The 19,009-nt window shown below is 43.1% G+C and overlaps 1 protein-coding gene and 2 non-coding genes across 3 annotated transcripts; all 3 read right to left on the minus strand.

The window, feature by feature from the left end:
* Positions 1–476: 476 nt before the first annotated feature.
* Positions 477–548, minus strand: TRNAQ-CUG. Its single transcript has one exon. It is a non-coding gene; the product is annotated as a tRNA-Gln (tRNA).
* LOC121337850 lies at positions 534–16,795 on the minus strand. The gene is made up of 12 exons (XM_041408221.1): positions 16,732–16,795; positions 14,757–15,182; positions 13,100–13,195; positions 11,738–11,764; positions 11,530–11,556; positions 10,579–10,605; positions 9,823–9,849; positions 8,809–8,829; positions 8,677–8,703; positions 6,121–7,271; positions 4,918–5,157; positions 534–638 (listed from the first exon to the last, which is right to left on the minus strand). The coding sequence occupies exons 1-12, from the start codon at positions 16,793–16,795 to the stop codon at positions 534–536; spliced, it is 2,238 nt and encodes a 745-aa protein (XP_041264155.1).
* On the minus strand, positions 743–815 carry TRNAK-UUU. The gene has a single exon. It is a non-coding gene; the product is annotated as a tRNA-Lys (tRNA).
* Positions 16,796–19,009: the final 2,214 nt, after the last annotated feature.

The raw sequence follows: 19,009 nt of genomic DNA on the forward strand, positions 1-19,009 counted from the left end.
CTGCCAGCCTGGCTGTCCTTCTGTCTGGCCTCTGCCGGCCTGGCTGTCCATCTGTCCGGCCTCTGTCCGGCTATCCAGCCTCTGCCTGTCCGGCTGTCCAGCTGTCCGGCTGAGCCTCTGTCCAGCCATCCAGCAAGTGCCACCGCATATGTCCATTTGTCTGGCCTCTGCCAGCCTGGCTGTCCATCTGGGACACCCCAGGGACACCCCGGGGAACCTCAGGGACACCCCCAAAGCAGGGGCCCCCCGGGGACACCCCGAAGCAGGGACACCTCAGGGATACCCCAAGGACACGTCAGGAACGCCCCTGGTACAACCCCAAAGCAGTGATACCCCGGGGAACCTCGGGGAAACCCCAAAGCAGGAGCATCCCGGGGATAACCCCAAAGCAGGGACACCCCGGGAACACTTCAATGACACCCCAGGGGACACCCCAGGCCGGGGGTTGGGCGGTGCGGCCCGCAAAAGGGAGGCGCAGGTCCCACCGAGATTCGAACTCGGATCGCTGGATTCAGAGTCCAGAGTGCTCACCATTACACCATGGGACCGCCCGGGACGCTCCGCCCCGCTCCCTCCGCCAGGAAAAAGAGACCGCGGGCCGCCCCTGCGGGAGGGGGCGGAGAAACCTCCGGAGCGGGCTGGGAAAAGAGGAAAAGGGTGAAAAGGGGAAAAAAGGGGAAAAAAGAGAAAAAAGGGGAGGGGAAGGAAAAAAATAGGAAAAAGAAAAGAGGAAAAGGAGATTCGCCCGAACAGGGACTTGAACCCTGGACCCTCAGATTAAAAGTCTGATGCTCTACCGACTGAGCTATCCGGGCTCCGGTGGGGAGCACCGCGGGCCGCAAGTAAGGCGGGTTTGGGGAAAAACCGAGTGGATTTGGGGGAAAAACGAGTGGATTTGGGGAGAAACCCGAGGATTTGGGGGAAAATCGAGCGGTTTTAGGGAAAAACCGTGGGGTTTGGGGGAAAGAGCCGAGTACTTGGGGGAAAAAATCGAGAGGTTGTAGGGAAAAGCCCGAGGTTTTAGGGAAAAAACCTCGAGGTTTTAAGGAAAAACCCTGAAGTTTTGGGGGAAAAAACCCCCAGATTTTAGGGAGAAACCCGAGGTTTTAGGGAGAAACCCGAGCTTTTGGAGAGGAACCCGAGCTTTCAGGGCGAAACCCGAGGTTTTCGGGGATGTTTTTTTTCGGATTGGGGCAGGAAGGCGGCAGAGTTCGGCGGGGCTGCCCCAGACAGAGAACGGAATGTGGAATTGGAGATTTTTTGGTCCAATTTAACCGCAAACGCCCTCAGCTTTCCCCACAAACGCATTTCCGAGCAGGGGAATAGAGAAATTACTTAATTTGGGTTTTTCCCAAAAAAACCCAAGAGGGGTTTGTTGCCTTCCTGCTCCACGAGTGAGGGATTTCCGGGGTTTACTCCAAAATAACTTTTTTACTATTACTACTACTAATACTGCCATTATTAATAATAATAACAGTAATTATGGTAATAACAAGGAAAATAATAATTTTAAATTGGTATAATAAAAATAAAATATAATATATAATAATATAGCAATATAATAATATATACATCTACTAGCATAATAATAATAATAATAATAATAATAATAATAATAATTATTATTATTATTATTATTATTATTATTATTATTATTATTATTATTATTATTGTTATTATTATTATTATTGTTATTATTATTATTATTATTATTAATCCCCACAAGGACCACTGGTGCACAGGCCCTTGCCAGAGGCCGCTCATCATGGACTGATAACATTTCCCAACATTTTCACCCTCACATTTCCCATTTTTTACCTCATGCTTCCTGGTTTTTTCACCCTCATGTTTCCTGACATTTTCACTCTCACGTTTCCCATTTTTTACCCCACATTTTCCACCTCTTTCCCCCTCTTATTTCCCATTTTTCCCCCTCACTTTTCCAATTTTTTGCCTCACGTTTTCCACCCTCTTTCCCCCTCACATTTCCCAACACTTTCTTCCTTCATGTTTCCCACCATTTTCACCCTTTTATTTCCCACTTTTTACCTCACGTTTTCTGGGTTTTCCCCCCCTTACGTTTCCTGCCATATTCACCCTCGTATTTCTCATTTTTTACCTCACATTTTCCACCTTCTTTCCCCCTCTCGTTTCCCATTTTTTACCTCACATTTTCCACCCTTTTCCCCCCTCACATTTCCTGACATTTTCACCCTCACATTTCCCACCATTATCACCCCCTTATTTCCCATTTTTTTACCTCACATTTTCAGGCCTTTTCCCCCCTCATTTTTCCCACTATTTTCACACTCTTGTCGTTTTATACCTTTTGTTTTCCACCCTCTTTCCCCCGCACGTTTCCCATTTTTTACCTCATATTTTCCACCCTCTTTCCCCTTCACATTTCCTGCCATTTTCACCCTCACATTTCCCATTTTTTACCTCACATTTTACACCCTTTCCCCCCCTCACATTTCCCAGAATTTTCTCCCCTCATGCTTCCCCCCATTTCCACCCTCTTATTTCTCATTTTTTACCTCATGTTTCCCGCCCTTTCCCCCCCTCATGTTTCCTGACATTTTCACCCTCACGTTTCCCAGAATTTTCTCCCCTCATGCTTCCCACCATTTCCACCCTCTTATTTCTCTTTTTTTACCTCACGTTTTCCACCCTCTTTCTCCCTCATATTTTCCCTTTTCTTACCTCACGTTTTCCACCTTTTTTCCTCCCTTCATGTATCACGTTCTTCTCCCCTCACGTTTCCTGCCCTTTTCTCCCCTCATGGTTCCCCCCATTTTCACCCCCACATTTCCCATTTTTTACCTCACATTTTACACCCTCACATTTCCCACCATTTTCTCCCCTCATGTTTCCTGCTTTTTCCTCTCACTTTCCCATCCTTTTCCCCCTCACGTTTCCTATTTTTTACCTCACCTTTCCTGCCCTTCTCCCCTAATATTTCACACCCTTTCCCCCTCACGTTTTCCCACCATTTTTTCCTCTCAAATTCCCCCCCTTTTTCCCTCTCACGTTTCCCACTCTTTTTTCCCCTCACATTTTCTGCCATTTTCCCCCTCATGTTTCCCCTCCATTTTCCCCCCTCACGTTTCCCTCCATTTTCTCTCCTCACGTTTCCCACCCATTTTCCCCTCACATGTCCCATTTTTTTACCTCACATTTCCTACCATTTTCTCCCCTCATGTTTCCCACTCTTTTTGCCCCTCACATTCCCTGCCTTTTTGACCTCTCATGTTTCCCACCCATTTTTCCCTCACATTTCCTTTTTTCCTCATGTTTCCCAGTTTTTCCCCTCATGTTTCCTATTTTTTACCACTTTTCCTCCATTTTCTCCCCTCACGTTTCCAGCTCTTTTTCCTCTCACATTTCCCACCCATTTTCCCCTCACATTTCCCATTTTTTGCCTCACCTTTTCTGCCTTTTCCCCCTCACATTTTCCATTTTTTACCTCACCTTTTCTGCCCTTTCCCCCTCACATTTCCCTCTTTTGTCCCCTCACATTTCCCACCATTATTCCCTCTCACATTTCTCACCCTTTTTTTCCCTCATGTTTCCCATTTTTTGCCTCATTTTTTCTGCCCTTTTCTGCTCATGTTTCACACCCTTTCCCCCATGTTTCCCACCATTTTCCCCTCACATTTCTCACCCATTTTCCCCTCACATTTCCGACCCATTTTCCCTCACATTTCCCATTTCCCCCTCACATTTCCCATCATTTTCTCCCCTCATGTTTCCCTCCATTTTCTCCCCTCAAGTTTCCAGCTTTTTCCTCTCACATTTCCCACCCGTTTTTCACTCATATTTCCCATTTTTAGCCTCATCTTTTCTGCCCTTTCCCCCTCACGTTTCCCTCCATTTTCTTCCCTCACATTTCCCGCTCTTTTCTCCACTCACATTTCCCATCATTTTTCCTCTCACATTTCTCACTCTTTTTTTCCTTTATCTTTCCCATTTTTTACCTCACTTTTCCCACCCTTTCCCCCTCACTTTTCTCACCCATTTTCCCCTCATGTTTCCCATTTTTTCTGCCCTTTTCCCCCTCATGCTTCCCTCCATTTTCTCCCCTCACATTTCCCGCTCTTTTCTTTCCTTATGTTTTCCACCCATTTCCCCCTCGTGTTTCCCACTTTTTTCCTCACATTTCCCACTCTTTTCTCCCCTAATAATTCCCACCATTTTCCCCCCATCACGTTCCCCTCCATTTTCTCCCCTCACTTTTTCCACTCTATTCTCCCCTCATGTTTCCCTCTTTTTCCTCTCACATTTCCACCCTTTTGTCCCTCACTTTTCCCATTTTTTCCCTTATTTCCTAGTTTTTTCTCTCATGTTTCCCTAATTTTTACTTCACATTTCCCTCCATTTCCCCTCCTCACATTTCCCACCATTTTCTCCCCTCACTTTTTCCACTCTATTCTCCCCTCATGTTTCCCTCTTTTTCCTCTCACATTTTCTGCCTTTTTTTTCCTTTATCTTTCCCATTTTTTGCCTCACCTTTTCTGCCCTTTTCTCCCTCATGTTTCCCACCCACAAATTTGGATTTCCCTCTCAAGTCTTCCACTCCTGCTGGGTGTCCCCGTGTCCATCCACACCGCTGTCACCTTGGGTTAGGGGATAATTGGTACAAAAAATTTTCAAGGGAAAGGTTAGGGATACAGTTGGGGTTAGGGTTAGGGTCAGGTTTTGGGTTTGGGTTAGGGTCGGTGAATATTTGAAATATTAAAATGAGAATTATTTGAATATTTAACCTGGAATTTAATTTTAAAATGTGAATATTTCAAAGTGTTTGGGCTAGGGCATAATTGGAGTTTTAAAATGAGAATTATTTGAATGTATAACTGGAAATTTATTTTTAAACACAAATATTCCACAGGTCCCTCCCTGGCGATTTCAAACCCTCACAGGGCGGATCCCCAGGCTATTCCCACCAGATCCTGGCCTGAAGAACGGGAAAAGATTCCCAGAAATTTTCAAGGGAAGGGATCCCAGGAGCTGCTTCTCCTCGGCGTCGAAGAACTCGAGCACGCGCCGCTCCTGGTCCAGCAGCACCCCGAGCACGCGGCAACGCCCGAAATTCCTCTCCAGCTTCCCCCCTGGCAGCCGGAATTCTCCCTGGGAATACTGCAGCCCTGGTGCCGCCTCCTCCGGGATGGAGGGGAGGGAATCATCCCCCACGGAATCATCCCGCAGGGGATCCGGGATGGAATTCGGGATGGGATTTGGGATGGGATCCGGGATGGGATCTGTGATGGAATTCGGGATGGGATTTGGGATGGGATCCGGGATGGAATTTGGGATAGGATCCGGGATGGGATCCATGATGGGATCCGGGATGGGATTTGGGATAGGATCCGGGATGGGATCCGGGATGGGATCCAGGGTGATATCTGGGATGGAATTCGGGATGGAATTTGGGATAGGATCCGAGATGGGATCCATGATGGAATTCGGGATAGGATCCGGGATGTGATCTGGGATGGGATCCGGGATGGGATCCAGGATGGAATTCGGGATGGGATCCTGGATGGAATTTGGGATAGGATCCGGCATGGAATTTGGGATGGGATCCAGGATGGGATCCGGGATGGAATTTGGGATAGGATCCGGGATGGGATCCATGATGGAATTTGGGATGGGATCCAGGATGGAATTTGGGATGGGATCCGGGATGGAATTTGGGATAGGATCCGGGATGGGATCCATGATGGAATTCGGGATGGGATCCAGGGTGGGATCTGGGATGGAATTCAGGATGGGATCCGGGATGGAATCCTGAAGGGAATCCGGGAGCACACCGCTGTCACCTTGGGTTAGGGGATAATTGGTACAAAAAATTTTCAAGGGAAAGGTTAGGGATACAGTTGGGGTTAGGGTTAGGGTCAGGTTTTGGGTTTGGGTTAGGGTCGGTGAATATTTGAAATATTAAAATGAGAATTATTTGAATATTTAACCTGGAATTTAATTTTAAAATGTGAATATTTCAAAGTGTTTGGGCTAGGGCATAATTGGAGTTTTAAAATGAGAATTATTTGAATGTATAACTGGAAATTTATTTTTAAACACAAATATTCCACAGGTCCCTCCCTGGCGATTTCAAACCCTCACAGGGCGGATCCCCAGGCTATTCCCACCAGATCCTGGCCTGAAGAACGGGAAAAGATTCCCAGAAATTTTCAAGGGAAGGGATCCCAGGAGCTGCTTCTCCTCGGCGTCGAAGAACTCGAGCACGCGCCGCTCCTGGTCCAGCAGCACCCCGAGCACGCGGCAACGCCCGAAATTCCTCTCCAGCTTCCCCCCTGGCAGCCGGAATTCTCCCTGGGAATACTGCAGCCCTGGTGCCGCCTCCTCCGGGATGGAGGGGAGGGAATCATCCCCCACGGAATCATCCCGCAGGGGATCCGGGATGGAATTCGGGATGGGATTTGGGATGGGATCCGGGATGGGATCTGTGATGGAATTCGGGATGGGATTTGGGATGGGATCCGGGATGGAATTTGGGATAGGATCCGGGATGGGATCCATGATGGGATCCGGGATGGGATTTGGGATAGGATCCGGGATGGGATCCAGGATGGAATTCGGGATGGGATCCTGGATGGAATTTGGGATAGGATCCGGCATGGAATTTGGGATGGGATCCAGGATGGGATCCGGGATGGAATTTGGGATAGGATCCGGGATGGGATCCATGATGGAATTTGGGATGGGATCCAGGATGGAATTTGGGATGGGATCCGGGATGGAATTTGGGATAGGATCCGGGATGGGATCCATGATGGAATTCGGGATGGGATCCAGGGTGGGATCTGGGATGGAATTCAGGATGGGATCCGGGATGGAATCCTGAAGGGAATCCGGGATGGGATCTGGGATGGGATCCCGCAGGGAATCCGGGATGGGATCTAGGATGGACTTTGGGGTGGAGTTTGGGATGGAATCCAGAATGGAATTTGAGATGGAATTCAGGATGGGATCCAGGGTGGAATCCTGCAGGGAATCCGGGGTGGAATTCGGGATGGGATCCCGCAGGGAATCCCGCAGGGAATCCCGGACCTCCTCGCGGAGCACGCCCAGCTCCCAGGCGCTGCCGTCTCCCAGCTCCACTTCCCAGTAGTGCTTCCCGCAGGAAAATCCCTCCTGCGCCACGGCCAGGGCCTGGGGGTGGGGCCGGGATCCGGGATCGGGGCCAAGGATCTGGGATGGGCCCCGGATCAGCAGCGCCGGGGGCGTGCAGCACTCGTCCAGCGACAGCGAGACTGCGGGAGAGCGCGGGATAGCGTTTGATAGCGTTTGATAGTGTGTGATAGCGTTTGATAGCGTTTGATAACGTGTGATAGGGTTTGATAGCGTTTGATAGCGTGTGATAGTGTTTGATAGCGTTTGATAGTGTGTGGTAGCATTTGATGGGGTTTGATAGCGTTTGATAGTGTTTGATAGTGTTTGATAGTGTGTGGTAGCATTTGATGGGGTTTGATAGGGTTTGATAGCGCTTCATAGGGTTTGATAGCGTGTGGTAGCGTTTGATAGTGTTTGATAGCATGTGATAACCTGTGGTAGCGTTTGATAGCGTTTGATAGTGCTTGATAGCATTTGATAGCGTTTGATAGGGTTTGATAGCATGTGATAGGGTTTGATAGGGTTTTATAGTGTGTGATAGGGCTTTATAAGTTTTGATAGCATTTGATAAAGTTTGATAGGGTTTGATAGCGTTTGATAAGTTTTGATAGCATTTGATAGCGTTTGATAGGGTTTGATAGCATTTGATAGTGTTTCATAGTGTGTGATAGCGTTTGATAGGGTTTGATAGTGTTTGATAAGGTTTGATAGCGTTTGATAACTTTTGATAGCATTTGATAGCTTTGACAGGGTTTGATAGCGTGTGATAGGGTTTGATAGGGTTTGATAGGGTTTGATAGCGTGTGATAGGGTTTGATAGGGTTTGATATTGTTTGATAGCATTTGATATTGTGGGATATCATGGGATATCGTGGGATATCGTGGGATATAGTTTGATATCATTTTGTATTGTTTGATATTGTTTGGGAGGGGACAGGAAAGGGGAAGGGGAGCATTTGATAGTGTTTCATAGTGTGTGATAGCGTTTGATAGGGTTTGATAGTGTTTGATAAGGTTTGATAGCGTTTGATAACTTTTGATAGCATTTGATAGCTTTGACAGGGTTTGATAGCGTGTGATAGGGTTTGATAGGGTTTGATAGGGTTTGATAGGGTTTGATATTGTTTGATAGCATTTGATATTGTGGGATATCATGGGATATCGTGGGATATCGTGGGATATAGTTTGATATCATTTTGTATTGTTTGATATTGTTTGGGAGGGGACAGGAAAGGGGAAGGGGAAAAGGGAAAAAGGAAAAGGAAGAGAAAAAGCAAAAGGAAAAGAAAAGATAAAAGAAAAGAGGAAAAGGGAAAAGGGAAACGAGAAAAGGAAAAAGAAAAGGGGAAGGGGAAGAAGGGAGGGGAAAGGAAAAAAGAAAAGAGGAAAAGGAAATGAAAAGGAAAAGGGAAAAAAGAAACAGGAAAAGAAAAGGGAAAGGAAGAAGAACGGGAATGGGAAGGGGAACGGGAACGGGAAGGGGAACGGGAACGGGAACGGGAAGGGGAAGGGGAACGGGCCCAGGAGGGATCGGGCCGGACTCACCTGCGTGGCTCTGAGCCCGTCGGAAATCTGCGGAAAGCAGCGCCAATTACCGGGAATGAGCACTAATGACCGGTGATTAACGCTCATTAACGGAGCTCATTTGCATCCCGCCGGGGGCCGGGTCCCACTCACCGAGCTGCGCCTGGATCTGCTCTGGAACGAGAAAGCGCAGCAGCGGTCAGGGGGACACCTGTGTGACACCTGTGACACCTGTGACACCTGTGTGACAGCTGTGTGACACCTGTGTGACACCTGTGACACCTGTGACACCTGTGACACCTGTGACACCTGTGTGACAGCTGTGTGACACCTGTGTGACACCTGTGTGACAGCTGTGACACCTGTGTGACAGCTGTGTGACACCAGTGACCCCCGTGTGTCACGCGTGTCACCCGTGTGTGTCCCCTGTCCCCGGTGTTCCCGTTCCCGCTGAAGCAGCCCCAGCTCAGCTCCAGGATCCCAAATTCCCCAAATTCCCCAAATTCCCCAAATTCCCCAACCCCCAAATCCCTCAAATTCCCCCAAATCTGAAATTTCCAGAAATTCCTGAAACTCCCCGAATTCCCGGAGTTAAAATCACCAATAATTGGAATGAGGCTAATTAAGAATTCCTGTCTAATAATTAGTCTATGCCTAATCAATCATTAATTACTCTATAACTAATTAGTCTATGTTTAATCAACTGCTAATTAGTCTATGTATAATCAATAATTAGTTAATGTCTAATCAATAATTAATTAGCAGATGTCGAATAAATAATTAATTAGTCTATGTCAGATCAATCATTAATTAGTCTATGACTAATAAATAGTCTATGCCTAACCAATCATTAAATAATTGATGTCTAATAAATCACTAATTAGTCAATGTCTCATAAATAATTAGCCTATGTCTAACCAATCATTAATTAACCAACGTCTAATAAATCGTTAATTAGCCTCGGTCCAAAAAAATCGTTAATTACTCAATGCCTAATCAATGATTAATCAGTCTATGCCCAAACAATCATTAATTAGTCTCTTTCTAATCAACTGTTATTTAGTCTATGTCTAAGCAATCATTAATTAGCTTATGTATAATCATTAATTAGCCTATGCATAATCATTAATTAGTCTCTGTCTAATTAATCATTAATTAAAACCTCACCGAGTCTCGTCTCCATCTCCATTTTCTCTGAGGAGGCAGAAAAGGAAATTGAGGAATTCTGGGATAATGATTAATTAATTTATTAACTATTAAAAGTACTAATTATTAATAAATAATTAATGGTTATTAGTTTGTTATTAGAAAATAAAATTATTTTCGAAGTTAATAATTATTAATGATTATTTTAAAAATTAATTTATTGCTAAAAAATATTAAAAATTAAACATTATTAATGATTATTTAAGTAACTTTAATTATTAGAGAATCTAATTTATTGTTAGAAACTAGTAATTATTATTGAATAATTTGTTGTAATTAATTTATTATTAAAAATGAAGTAATTATAAGAAATGACTCATTATTAATTAATATTTCATTATTATATATTTAATAGGAGAAAAAGAACTTATTTATTAGAAAATAATGATTATTAATTAATTTTTTTATTAATCCATTAATAGAATTTGATAGAAATTTATGATTATAAAGAAATATTTTATTATCATAAATTTATTATTAGAAAATCGAAATAATTGTTAGAGATGAATATTTTATTATTATTAATTGATTACTAGAAAATTCATTTTATTGTTAGAAATTAACAACCATTAATGAATATTTTATTATTATTAATTTTTAAAGAGAAAATAGCAATTATTAATAAAGAAATTATTTTTAAGTATTTTGTTTTAGACAAATTAATTATTGGACATTTAATTAATATTTTAATATTAATATTAATTAATTAATTTTTACCCCTCTGGGATTTTCCCGTCACCTCCTCTGGAAAGAATGGAAAAAAATTCCGAATTATTAATTGGAAATGAATAATTAATTAGTGCCAGAATAATAAAGAATGATTGCTGCTATCAATCAATATGTTGTTATTGTTTTTATTTTTATTTTTATTATTTTTATTATTTTTATTATTTTTATTAATTTTAACTATTCATTATTTAATTGCTTTTTATTATTATTTACTTTTAATTTGTTTTTATATTATCATTAATTACTGCATTATTATTAATGATTACATGATATTTATTATGCAATTATTTCATTATTATTATTTTATTATTGATTAACTATTATATTTTATTTAATATATACTTATTAATTATTATTATTAAAACTTATTACTTAAGTATATAATATAATAAAATTTATATAAATATAATCATATTTAAATATAATAATAATTAATATTATAATTAGATAAAAGAGTAAAATTATTAATAAATATAATAATTAAATGCAACAGGAAAATTATTAATAATAATTAAAATAAACAATAATTAGAATAAAGCTAATAAAGAATTAGAGTCCAATAATTAGCGTCCTTGTTAATTAGTCTATGTCCAATCAATAATTAATTTATCTATGTCTAAACAACTATTGATTTATCTAAGAAATCATTAATTAATCGATGATTAATAAATAATTCTTTCTAATCACTAACTAATTTATCTAAGTCTAATAAATCATTATTTTAATGATTAATCAATGTCTAATATATCATTAATCAATGTCTAATAAAGAGCTAATTAGAGGCTAATATGCCATTAATTAGAGGCTAATATGCCATTAATTAGAGGCTAATAACTCATTAATTAAATGCTAATTCATTATTCATCGGGGCCAACCACTAATGAAAGGCTAATTAATTAATTAATTAGCAGCTAATAATGAGTGAGTGCCGGCTCTTACCCAGCTCCATCCGGAGCTCCTCGGTCTCTGCGGGGATTGGGGGATTTAGGGACGGAATTCCCGGGAATTCCAGAGGAATTTGGGGAATTTGGGGGTGAAAATTCCCGGAACTTGGGGATTTCGGGATGGGACTTTTGGGAACCGCGGGAATTTTGGGATTTAGGGACGGGAATTTTTGGGATTTCAGGAATTGCGGAGCTGAGCTCACCCTCGCTGATTTCCTGATGGGATTTCCCTGGGAACGGGAGAGAAAATGGGATTTTAATTTCGTTTTTATTTAATTATTCATCAATTTTGGACATTTTATTTCATTTAATATTTTATGTCATTAATTTATTTTCTTTTTATTGGGAATTTTAATTAATTAAGATAATTAATAACAATTAAAATTAACATAAAATTAAAATTTCGATTAAAACGAAATTATTTCCAAATATTTTAAGATGAATTTGACATGATTAATGATTAATGATTAATTAAAAAATGAATTAATGCACTCACGCTCCTGAGCCAGGATCCGCTGATCCCCTGGGGAAACACGGAGTGGGAAGAGGTAATTAATGAGCAATTAATGGGTAATTAATGGCTAAAACGTGGGTAATTAATGGGTGAACAACGGGCAATTAATGGGTAATAAATGGGGAATAAATGGGGAAAATATGGGTAATTAATGGGGAATTAATGGGTAATTAAAGGGTATCTAATGGGGAATTAATGCGTAATTAATGGTTAATAAATGGTTAATAAATGGATAATAAAATGGTAGTTTAAGGGTAATAAATGGGGAAAATATGGGGAATTAATGGGGAATTAAAGGGTATCTAATGGGGAATTAATGCGTAATTAATGGTTAATAAATGGTTAATAAATGGATAATAAAATGGTAGTTTAAGGGTAATTAATGGGTGATTAATGAGGGATTAATGGGTAATTAGTGGTTAATGAATGGGTAATTAATTGAAATGGGAAAAGGGAGAAAGGAGAAAAGGAAAAAGGGGGGGAAGGGGAAGAAAAGAGGAAAAAATGGGAAAAATGGAAATGGGGAAAAGAGGAAAAGTGGGGGAAAATGGGAAATAAAAGGGAGGAAAAGGGGAAAAAGGGAGGAAAAAGGGGAAAAATGGGGGAAAAAAGAGGAAAAAGGGGGAAAATTGGGGGGAAAAGTGGGAAATGGGAAAAAGGGGAGAAAGGGAAAAAATTGGGGAAGGAAACAAAAAGAAAAAGGGAAGAAAAAGGGAAATCAAAAAGGGAGAAAAATGGGGAAAATGGGGAAAAAGGGGAAAATGGGGAAAAAGGGGGGAAAAGGGAAATAAAAAGGGGAAAGGGGAAAAAAGGAGGAAAAAGAGGGGGAAAAGGGAAAAGAGAAGGGAGAAAAGGGGGGAAAAGGGAAATAAAAAGGGTGGAAAGGGGGAAAAAAGGAGGAAAAATGGGGACAATTGGGGGAAAATTGAGGAAAAATGGGGAAAATTAGGGGGAAAATGGCGGGAAAAGGGGGAAAATTGGGAGAAAAAAGGAGGGAAAAGGGGGAAAATTGGGAAAAAAGGGAATTTTAAAATATTTTCCTGCTCACAGCGCAGGCGGAGGGCGGCGGCCAGCGCCAGGCACAGAGCGAGGAGGAGGAGCAGGATGAAGGCCGGGAGCCACGGGGACGGCGACGGGAAGAAAACATCTGGGAAAGGAACCCGGGAATTGCGTCAAAAATGGGAATTATGGCAAAAAAACCCCGGGAATTGTGGCAAAAAATGGGAATTGTGGCAAAAAACCCCGAGAAATTCCATTCAAAAATGGGAATTATGGCAAAAAAAACCCTTGGGAATTCTGTCAAAAAATGGAATTATGGCCAAAGCAAAGGGGAATTCCATAAAAAATGGGAATTCTGGCAAAAATGGGAATTCTGGCCAAAAAAACCCCCAGGAATTCAATTAAAAAATGGAAATTATGGCAAAAAAAGGGAATTATGGCAAAAAAAAGGGAATTATGGCAAAAAAAAGGGAGAATTCCATAAAAAATGGGAATTCTGGCAAAAATGGGAATTCTGGCCAAAAAAACCCCCAGGAATTCAATTAAAAAATGGAAATTATGGCAAAAAAAGGGAATTATGGCAAAAAAAAGGGAATTATGGCCAAAACAAAGGGGAATTCCATAAAAAAAATGGGAATTCTGGCAAAAATGGGAATTCTGAAAAAAAACAGGAATTCTGTGAAAAACGGGAAATCTGTCAGAAAATGGTAATCCATAAAAAATGGGAATTATGGATAAAAAAATTGGGAATTCAGTAAAAAACTGGGAGTTAGGTCAAGAAACAGGAATTGCATTAAAAAATGGGAATTTCGTTTAAAAAATAGGAATCCAGTTTAAAAATGGGAATTATGGCCCAAAAAAAGGAAGGAAATTCTGGCAAAAAAACCTGAAATGTTATCAGAAAATGGGAATTCTGTTGAAAAATGGGAATTTCTTCAGAAAATGGGGGAAATTCTGGCAAAAAAACCTGAAATGTTATCAGAAAATGGGAATTCTGGCAAAAAAAAATGGGAATTTCTTCAGAAAATGGGGATCCTGTCCACAAAATGGGAATTCCATTAAAAACGTGAACTAAATTAAAAAGTGGGAATTCTGTCAAAACGGGCATTCTGTCCAAAAATGGGAATTCTGGCAAAAAATGGGAATTTCTTCAGAAAATGGGAATTCCATGAAAAAAAAAACGTGAATTCTGTCCAAAAATCGAAATTCCATCAAAATTTGGGAATTCTGTCCCAAACTGGGAATTTTGTGTCCTTAAATTCCAAATTTCCCATTCTTGAACTGGGAATTCCCCCATTCCCAAACTGGGAATTCCATCCCAAACTGGGAATTTCCCACCCCCAAACTGGGAATTCCATCCCAAACTGGGAATTCCTCCTTTCTCAAACTGGGAATTCCATCCCCAAACTGGGAATTCCATCCCAAACTGGGAATTTCCCACCCCCAAACTGGGAATTCCATCCCAAACTGGAAAATCCTCCATTCCCAATCTGAAATTCATCCCCAAACCGGGAATTCCTTCATTCCCTCCCAAACTGGGAATTCCATCCCAAACTGGGAATTTCCCACCCCCAAACTGGGAATTCCATCCCAAACTGGAAAATCCTCCATTCCCAAACTGGGAATTCCATCCCCAAACTGGGAATTCCTCATTTTTCCATCCCAAACTGACAATTCCATCCCAAACTGGAAATTTCCCATTCCCAAACCGGGAATCCCATCCCGACTCCTCCCCGATCCCACAGAAAACCATCCCGCCCAATTTGGGACCTTCCCGAACCGCAGAAATCCCCGAAAAATCCCAAAAAAAAAACCCCGGACAACCCCATCCAACCCCGGCTTTTCCCATTCCGCGCAGAATTCCCGCTTTCCCGACGCCTCACCGGCGATGAGCACGGCGGACTCGGCGGCCGCTCCCCGGCGCAGGGCGCGGCAGGCGGCGGCGTTGCCGAGCCCCGGCCGGAGCAGCAGCGAGATCCCGGAATTCCCGCCGGGCTCCGGAATTCCCGACCCGTTCCGGCCGCTCCCGGCGCTCCAGAGCACGCGGACATCGGGAAGAGGCTCCGGGAGGCACCGGAGCCGGATCCCGCCCGGTTCCGGCCCCTCCAGGATCAGCAGCGGCTCCCGGAGCTTCCCTGAGGAAAAATCGCCGAGATCCGAGGATTTGGGGTCAATAATGCCAGATTGATTGGGATCAATAATCCCGGGTTGATTGGGATCAATAATCCTGAATTGATTTGGATCAATAATCCAGAATTGGTCGGGGTCAATAATCCCCAATTCACTGAGATCAATAATCTCCAATTGATTTGGGCCAATAAACCTGAATTGATCTGGATCAATAATCCTGAATTGATTTGGATCAATAATCCAGAATTGGTCGGGGTCAATAATCCCCAATTCACTGAGATCAATAATCTCCAATTGATTTGGGTCAATAAACCTGAATTGATCAGGATCAATAATCCTGAATAGACTGGGGTCAACAATCCCCAATTGATTGGGGTCAACAATCCCCAAATGATTTGGATCAATAATTCCCAGCTGATTGGAATAAATAATTCCTTATTGATTGGGGTCAATAATCCCAATAGACTGGGGTCAATAATCCCAGTTGATTGGGATCAATAATCTTGAATTGATTTGGGGTCCATAACCCTGAATTGATTTGGGGTCACTATTCCCAGACTGATTATTGATCCCAAACAATTGATTGGGACCAATACCCTGGGATTGATTGGGATCAACATTCCCAGATTGTTTGGGATCAATATCTTGGGATTCTTCTGCATGAATAGCCCCAAACAGCGCTTTTGGAGATCAATATTCCCAGATTTTTGGTCTTCACTATCCCAGAATTTTTGGCGTTTCCCATTCCCAGAATTTTTGGGATTTCCCATTCCCAGGATTTTTGGGGTTCAACATCCCAGAATTTTTGGGGTTTCCCGTCCCCAGAATTTTTGTGTTTCAATATCCCGGAATTTTAGATTCAATATCCTGGGATTTTTGGGGTTTCCCATTCCCAGAATTTTTGGGGTTTCCCATTCCCAGAATCTTTGGGGTTCAATATCCCGGAATTTTGGGTTCAATATCCTGGGATTTTTGGGGTTCAATATCCCAGGAGTTTTAGGTTCAATATTCCCAAATTTTTTTGTTTCCAGTATTCTGGGACTTTGGGGTTCAATATTCCCAAATTATTTGGGTTCAATATCCCAGAATGGTTTGGGTTCATTATTCCTGAATTTTTGGGGTTTGCCATTCCTGGAATTTTTGGGGTGCAATATCCCAGAATTCTTTTGGATTCATATTCTGGGATCCTTTGGGTTCAAGATTCCCAATTTTTTTGTGTTCAATATCCCGGGATTTTTGGGTTTCCCATTTCCATGATTTTTGGGGTTTCCCATTCCTGGGGTTTTTGGGGTTTCCTGTTCCTGGGATTTTTGGGGTTTCTCATTCTCGGGATTTTTGCGTTTCCCATTCCTGGGGTTTTGGGAGTTTCCCATTCCCGGAATTTTTGGGTTCAATATCCCAGGATTCTTTGGGGTTTCCCATTCCCGGGGTTTTTGGCCTTTCCCATTCCCGGAATTCGGGCTCCCCATTCCCAGGACAGGATAATGGCTCCGTGGGGATTGCGATCCCAAAGTTCTTTTCCCACCTGAGCGATTCCCAATCCCACAGACTCACCTATTATGGGATGGAGCGCGGAGAGCGCCAGGAGCAGCAGCGGGGCCGGGATTCCTGATCCCATTCCTGATCCTATTCCTGATCCCGATCCTAATCCGGATCCTCTTCCTGATCCTGATCCCGACCCTGATCCCGATCCTAATCCTATTCCTGATCCCAACCCACTCCTAATCCTGATCCTGATCCCAGTCCCGATCCCGATCCTGATCCTGATCCCGATCCCGATCCCGGTTCTTGAGCTGATCCCGATCCCGTTCCTGCAGGGAAGGAGAAATTCCAGGGTCAGGGTCTGGAACTGGGGTTGGGGAAAGCGGGAATGGGGTGGGAGAGGGAAAAGGGGGAAAATGGGAAAAACGGGAAAAAGGAAAAGGGGAAAAGGAAACGTTCCTGAAAACCCACCAGGATCCCGAAAATTCCACCGGGATCCAGGGAAATGTTCCCAAAAATCCACGTGGATCCAGAGAAACATTCCTGAAATTCCACTGGGATCCCAAAGATCCTCCGGGATTCACAGAAATATTCCCAAAAACATCCACCATGATCCCATAAATCCACCAGGATCCCAAAAATCGTCTGGGATCTGGGAAAACATTCCCATAAACCCACCAGGATCCAAAAAACCTACCGGGATCAGGAAAAACGTTCCCAAAAATCCCCCAGGATCACAAAAATCCACTGGGATTCTGAAAATCCACCAGGATCCAGGGGAATATTCCTAAAAATCCATGTGGATCCAGGAAAACATTCCCAAAATTTCACTGGGATTCAAGGAAACATTCCCAAAAATCCACCCGGATCTCGAAAATACACTGCGATCCAGGGGAATATTCCCAAAAATCCACTGGGATCCAGGGGAATATTCCCAAAAATTCACTGGGATCCAGGGGAATATTGCCAAAATTCCACCAGGATCCCAAAAATACTGCAGGATCCCAGGAAAGATTCCCAAAAATTCACCAGAATCCACAGAAACTGGGACGGAGGGAAACGTTCCCAAAAATCCTCTGGGATCCAGGAAAATATTCCCAAAAATCCACTGGGATTTGGGGAAATGATCGTGAAAATCCACTGAGATTGAGGGAAATGATCCCAAAAATCCTCCGTGATCCCAAAAATCCTCTGAGATTCCAGAAGCCCTCCGGGATCCGTGGAGATGTTCCCAAAAATCTACTGGAATTCAGGGAAACATTCCCAAAAATCTACAGGGATCCCAAAAATCCACCAGGATCTAGGAAAACTTTCCCACAAATCCACGGGGATCCCAAAAATCCACCGGGATCCACAGAAATGTTCCCAAAAATCCACCGGGATCCAGGGAAATATTCCCAAAATTCCGCTGGGATTGAGGGAAATGATCCCAAAAATCCTCCAGGATCCCAAAAATCCCCCGGGATCCCAAATCCCCTCCGGGATCCCCGCCCGGATCCCAAACCCCACCTGGCTCCGGAGCCGCTCCCGGCTGGAGGCGCCGCCCTGGGAACTTCGGCCCCGGAGACGCCGGAATTCCAAAGGGCACCGGGAACGGGGAGGGCCGGGAGTGGGGATTGGGGGATTGGGGGATTGGGGTTTATGGGATTGAAGTTTGTGGGATTGGGGTTGATGGGATCGGGGGATTGGTGGGATTGGGGTTTATGGGATTGATGGGATTGATGGGATTGGGGGATTGGGGGATTGGGGTTGATGGGATTTGGATTGATGGGATTGATGAGAGGGGAATTGGGGTTTATGGGATTGGGGTTGATGGGATTGATGTGATTTGGGATTGATGGAATTGATGGGATTGATGGGATTGGGGTTTATGGGATTGATGGGATTGGGGTTTATGGGATTGATGGGATTGGGGTTTATGGGATTGATGGGATTGATGGGATTGATGGGATTGGGGTTGATGGGATTGATGGGATTGATGGGATTGATGGGATTGGGGTTTATGGGATTGATGGGATTGGGGTTGATGGGATTGATGGGATTGGGGTTTATGGGATTGATGGGATTGGGAAATGATGGGATTGATGGGATTGGGGTTTATGGGATTGATGGGATTGGGAGATGATGGGATTGATGGGATTGGGAAATGATGGGATTGATGGGATTGGGGTTTATGGGATTGATGGGATTGGGAGATGATGGGATTGATGGGATTGATGGGATTGGGAAATGATGGGATTGATGGGATTGGGAAATGATGGGATTGATGTGTTTTGGGTTTATAGGATTAATGGGATTAGTGAGATTGGGGTTTGTGGGATTGGGATTTGAGGATTTTGGGGTTTATGGG

Source organism: Onychostruthus taczanowskii, unplaced genomic scaffold (assembly GCF_017590055.1).
Source record: "Onychostruthus taczanowskii isolate IOZ18803 unplaced genomic scaffold, ASM1759005v1 scaffold292, whole genome shotgun sequence".
Classification (NCBI taxonomy): domain Eukaryota; kingdom Metazoa; phylum Chordata; class Aves; order Passeriformes; family Passeridae; genus Onychostruthus; species Onychostruthus taczanowskii.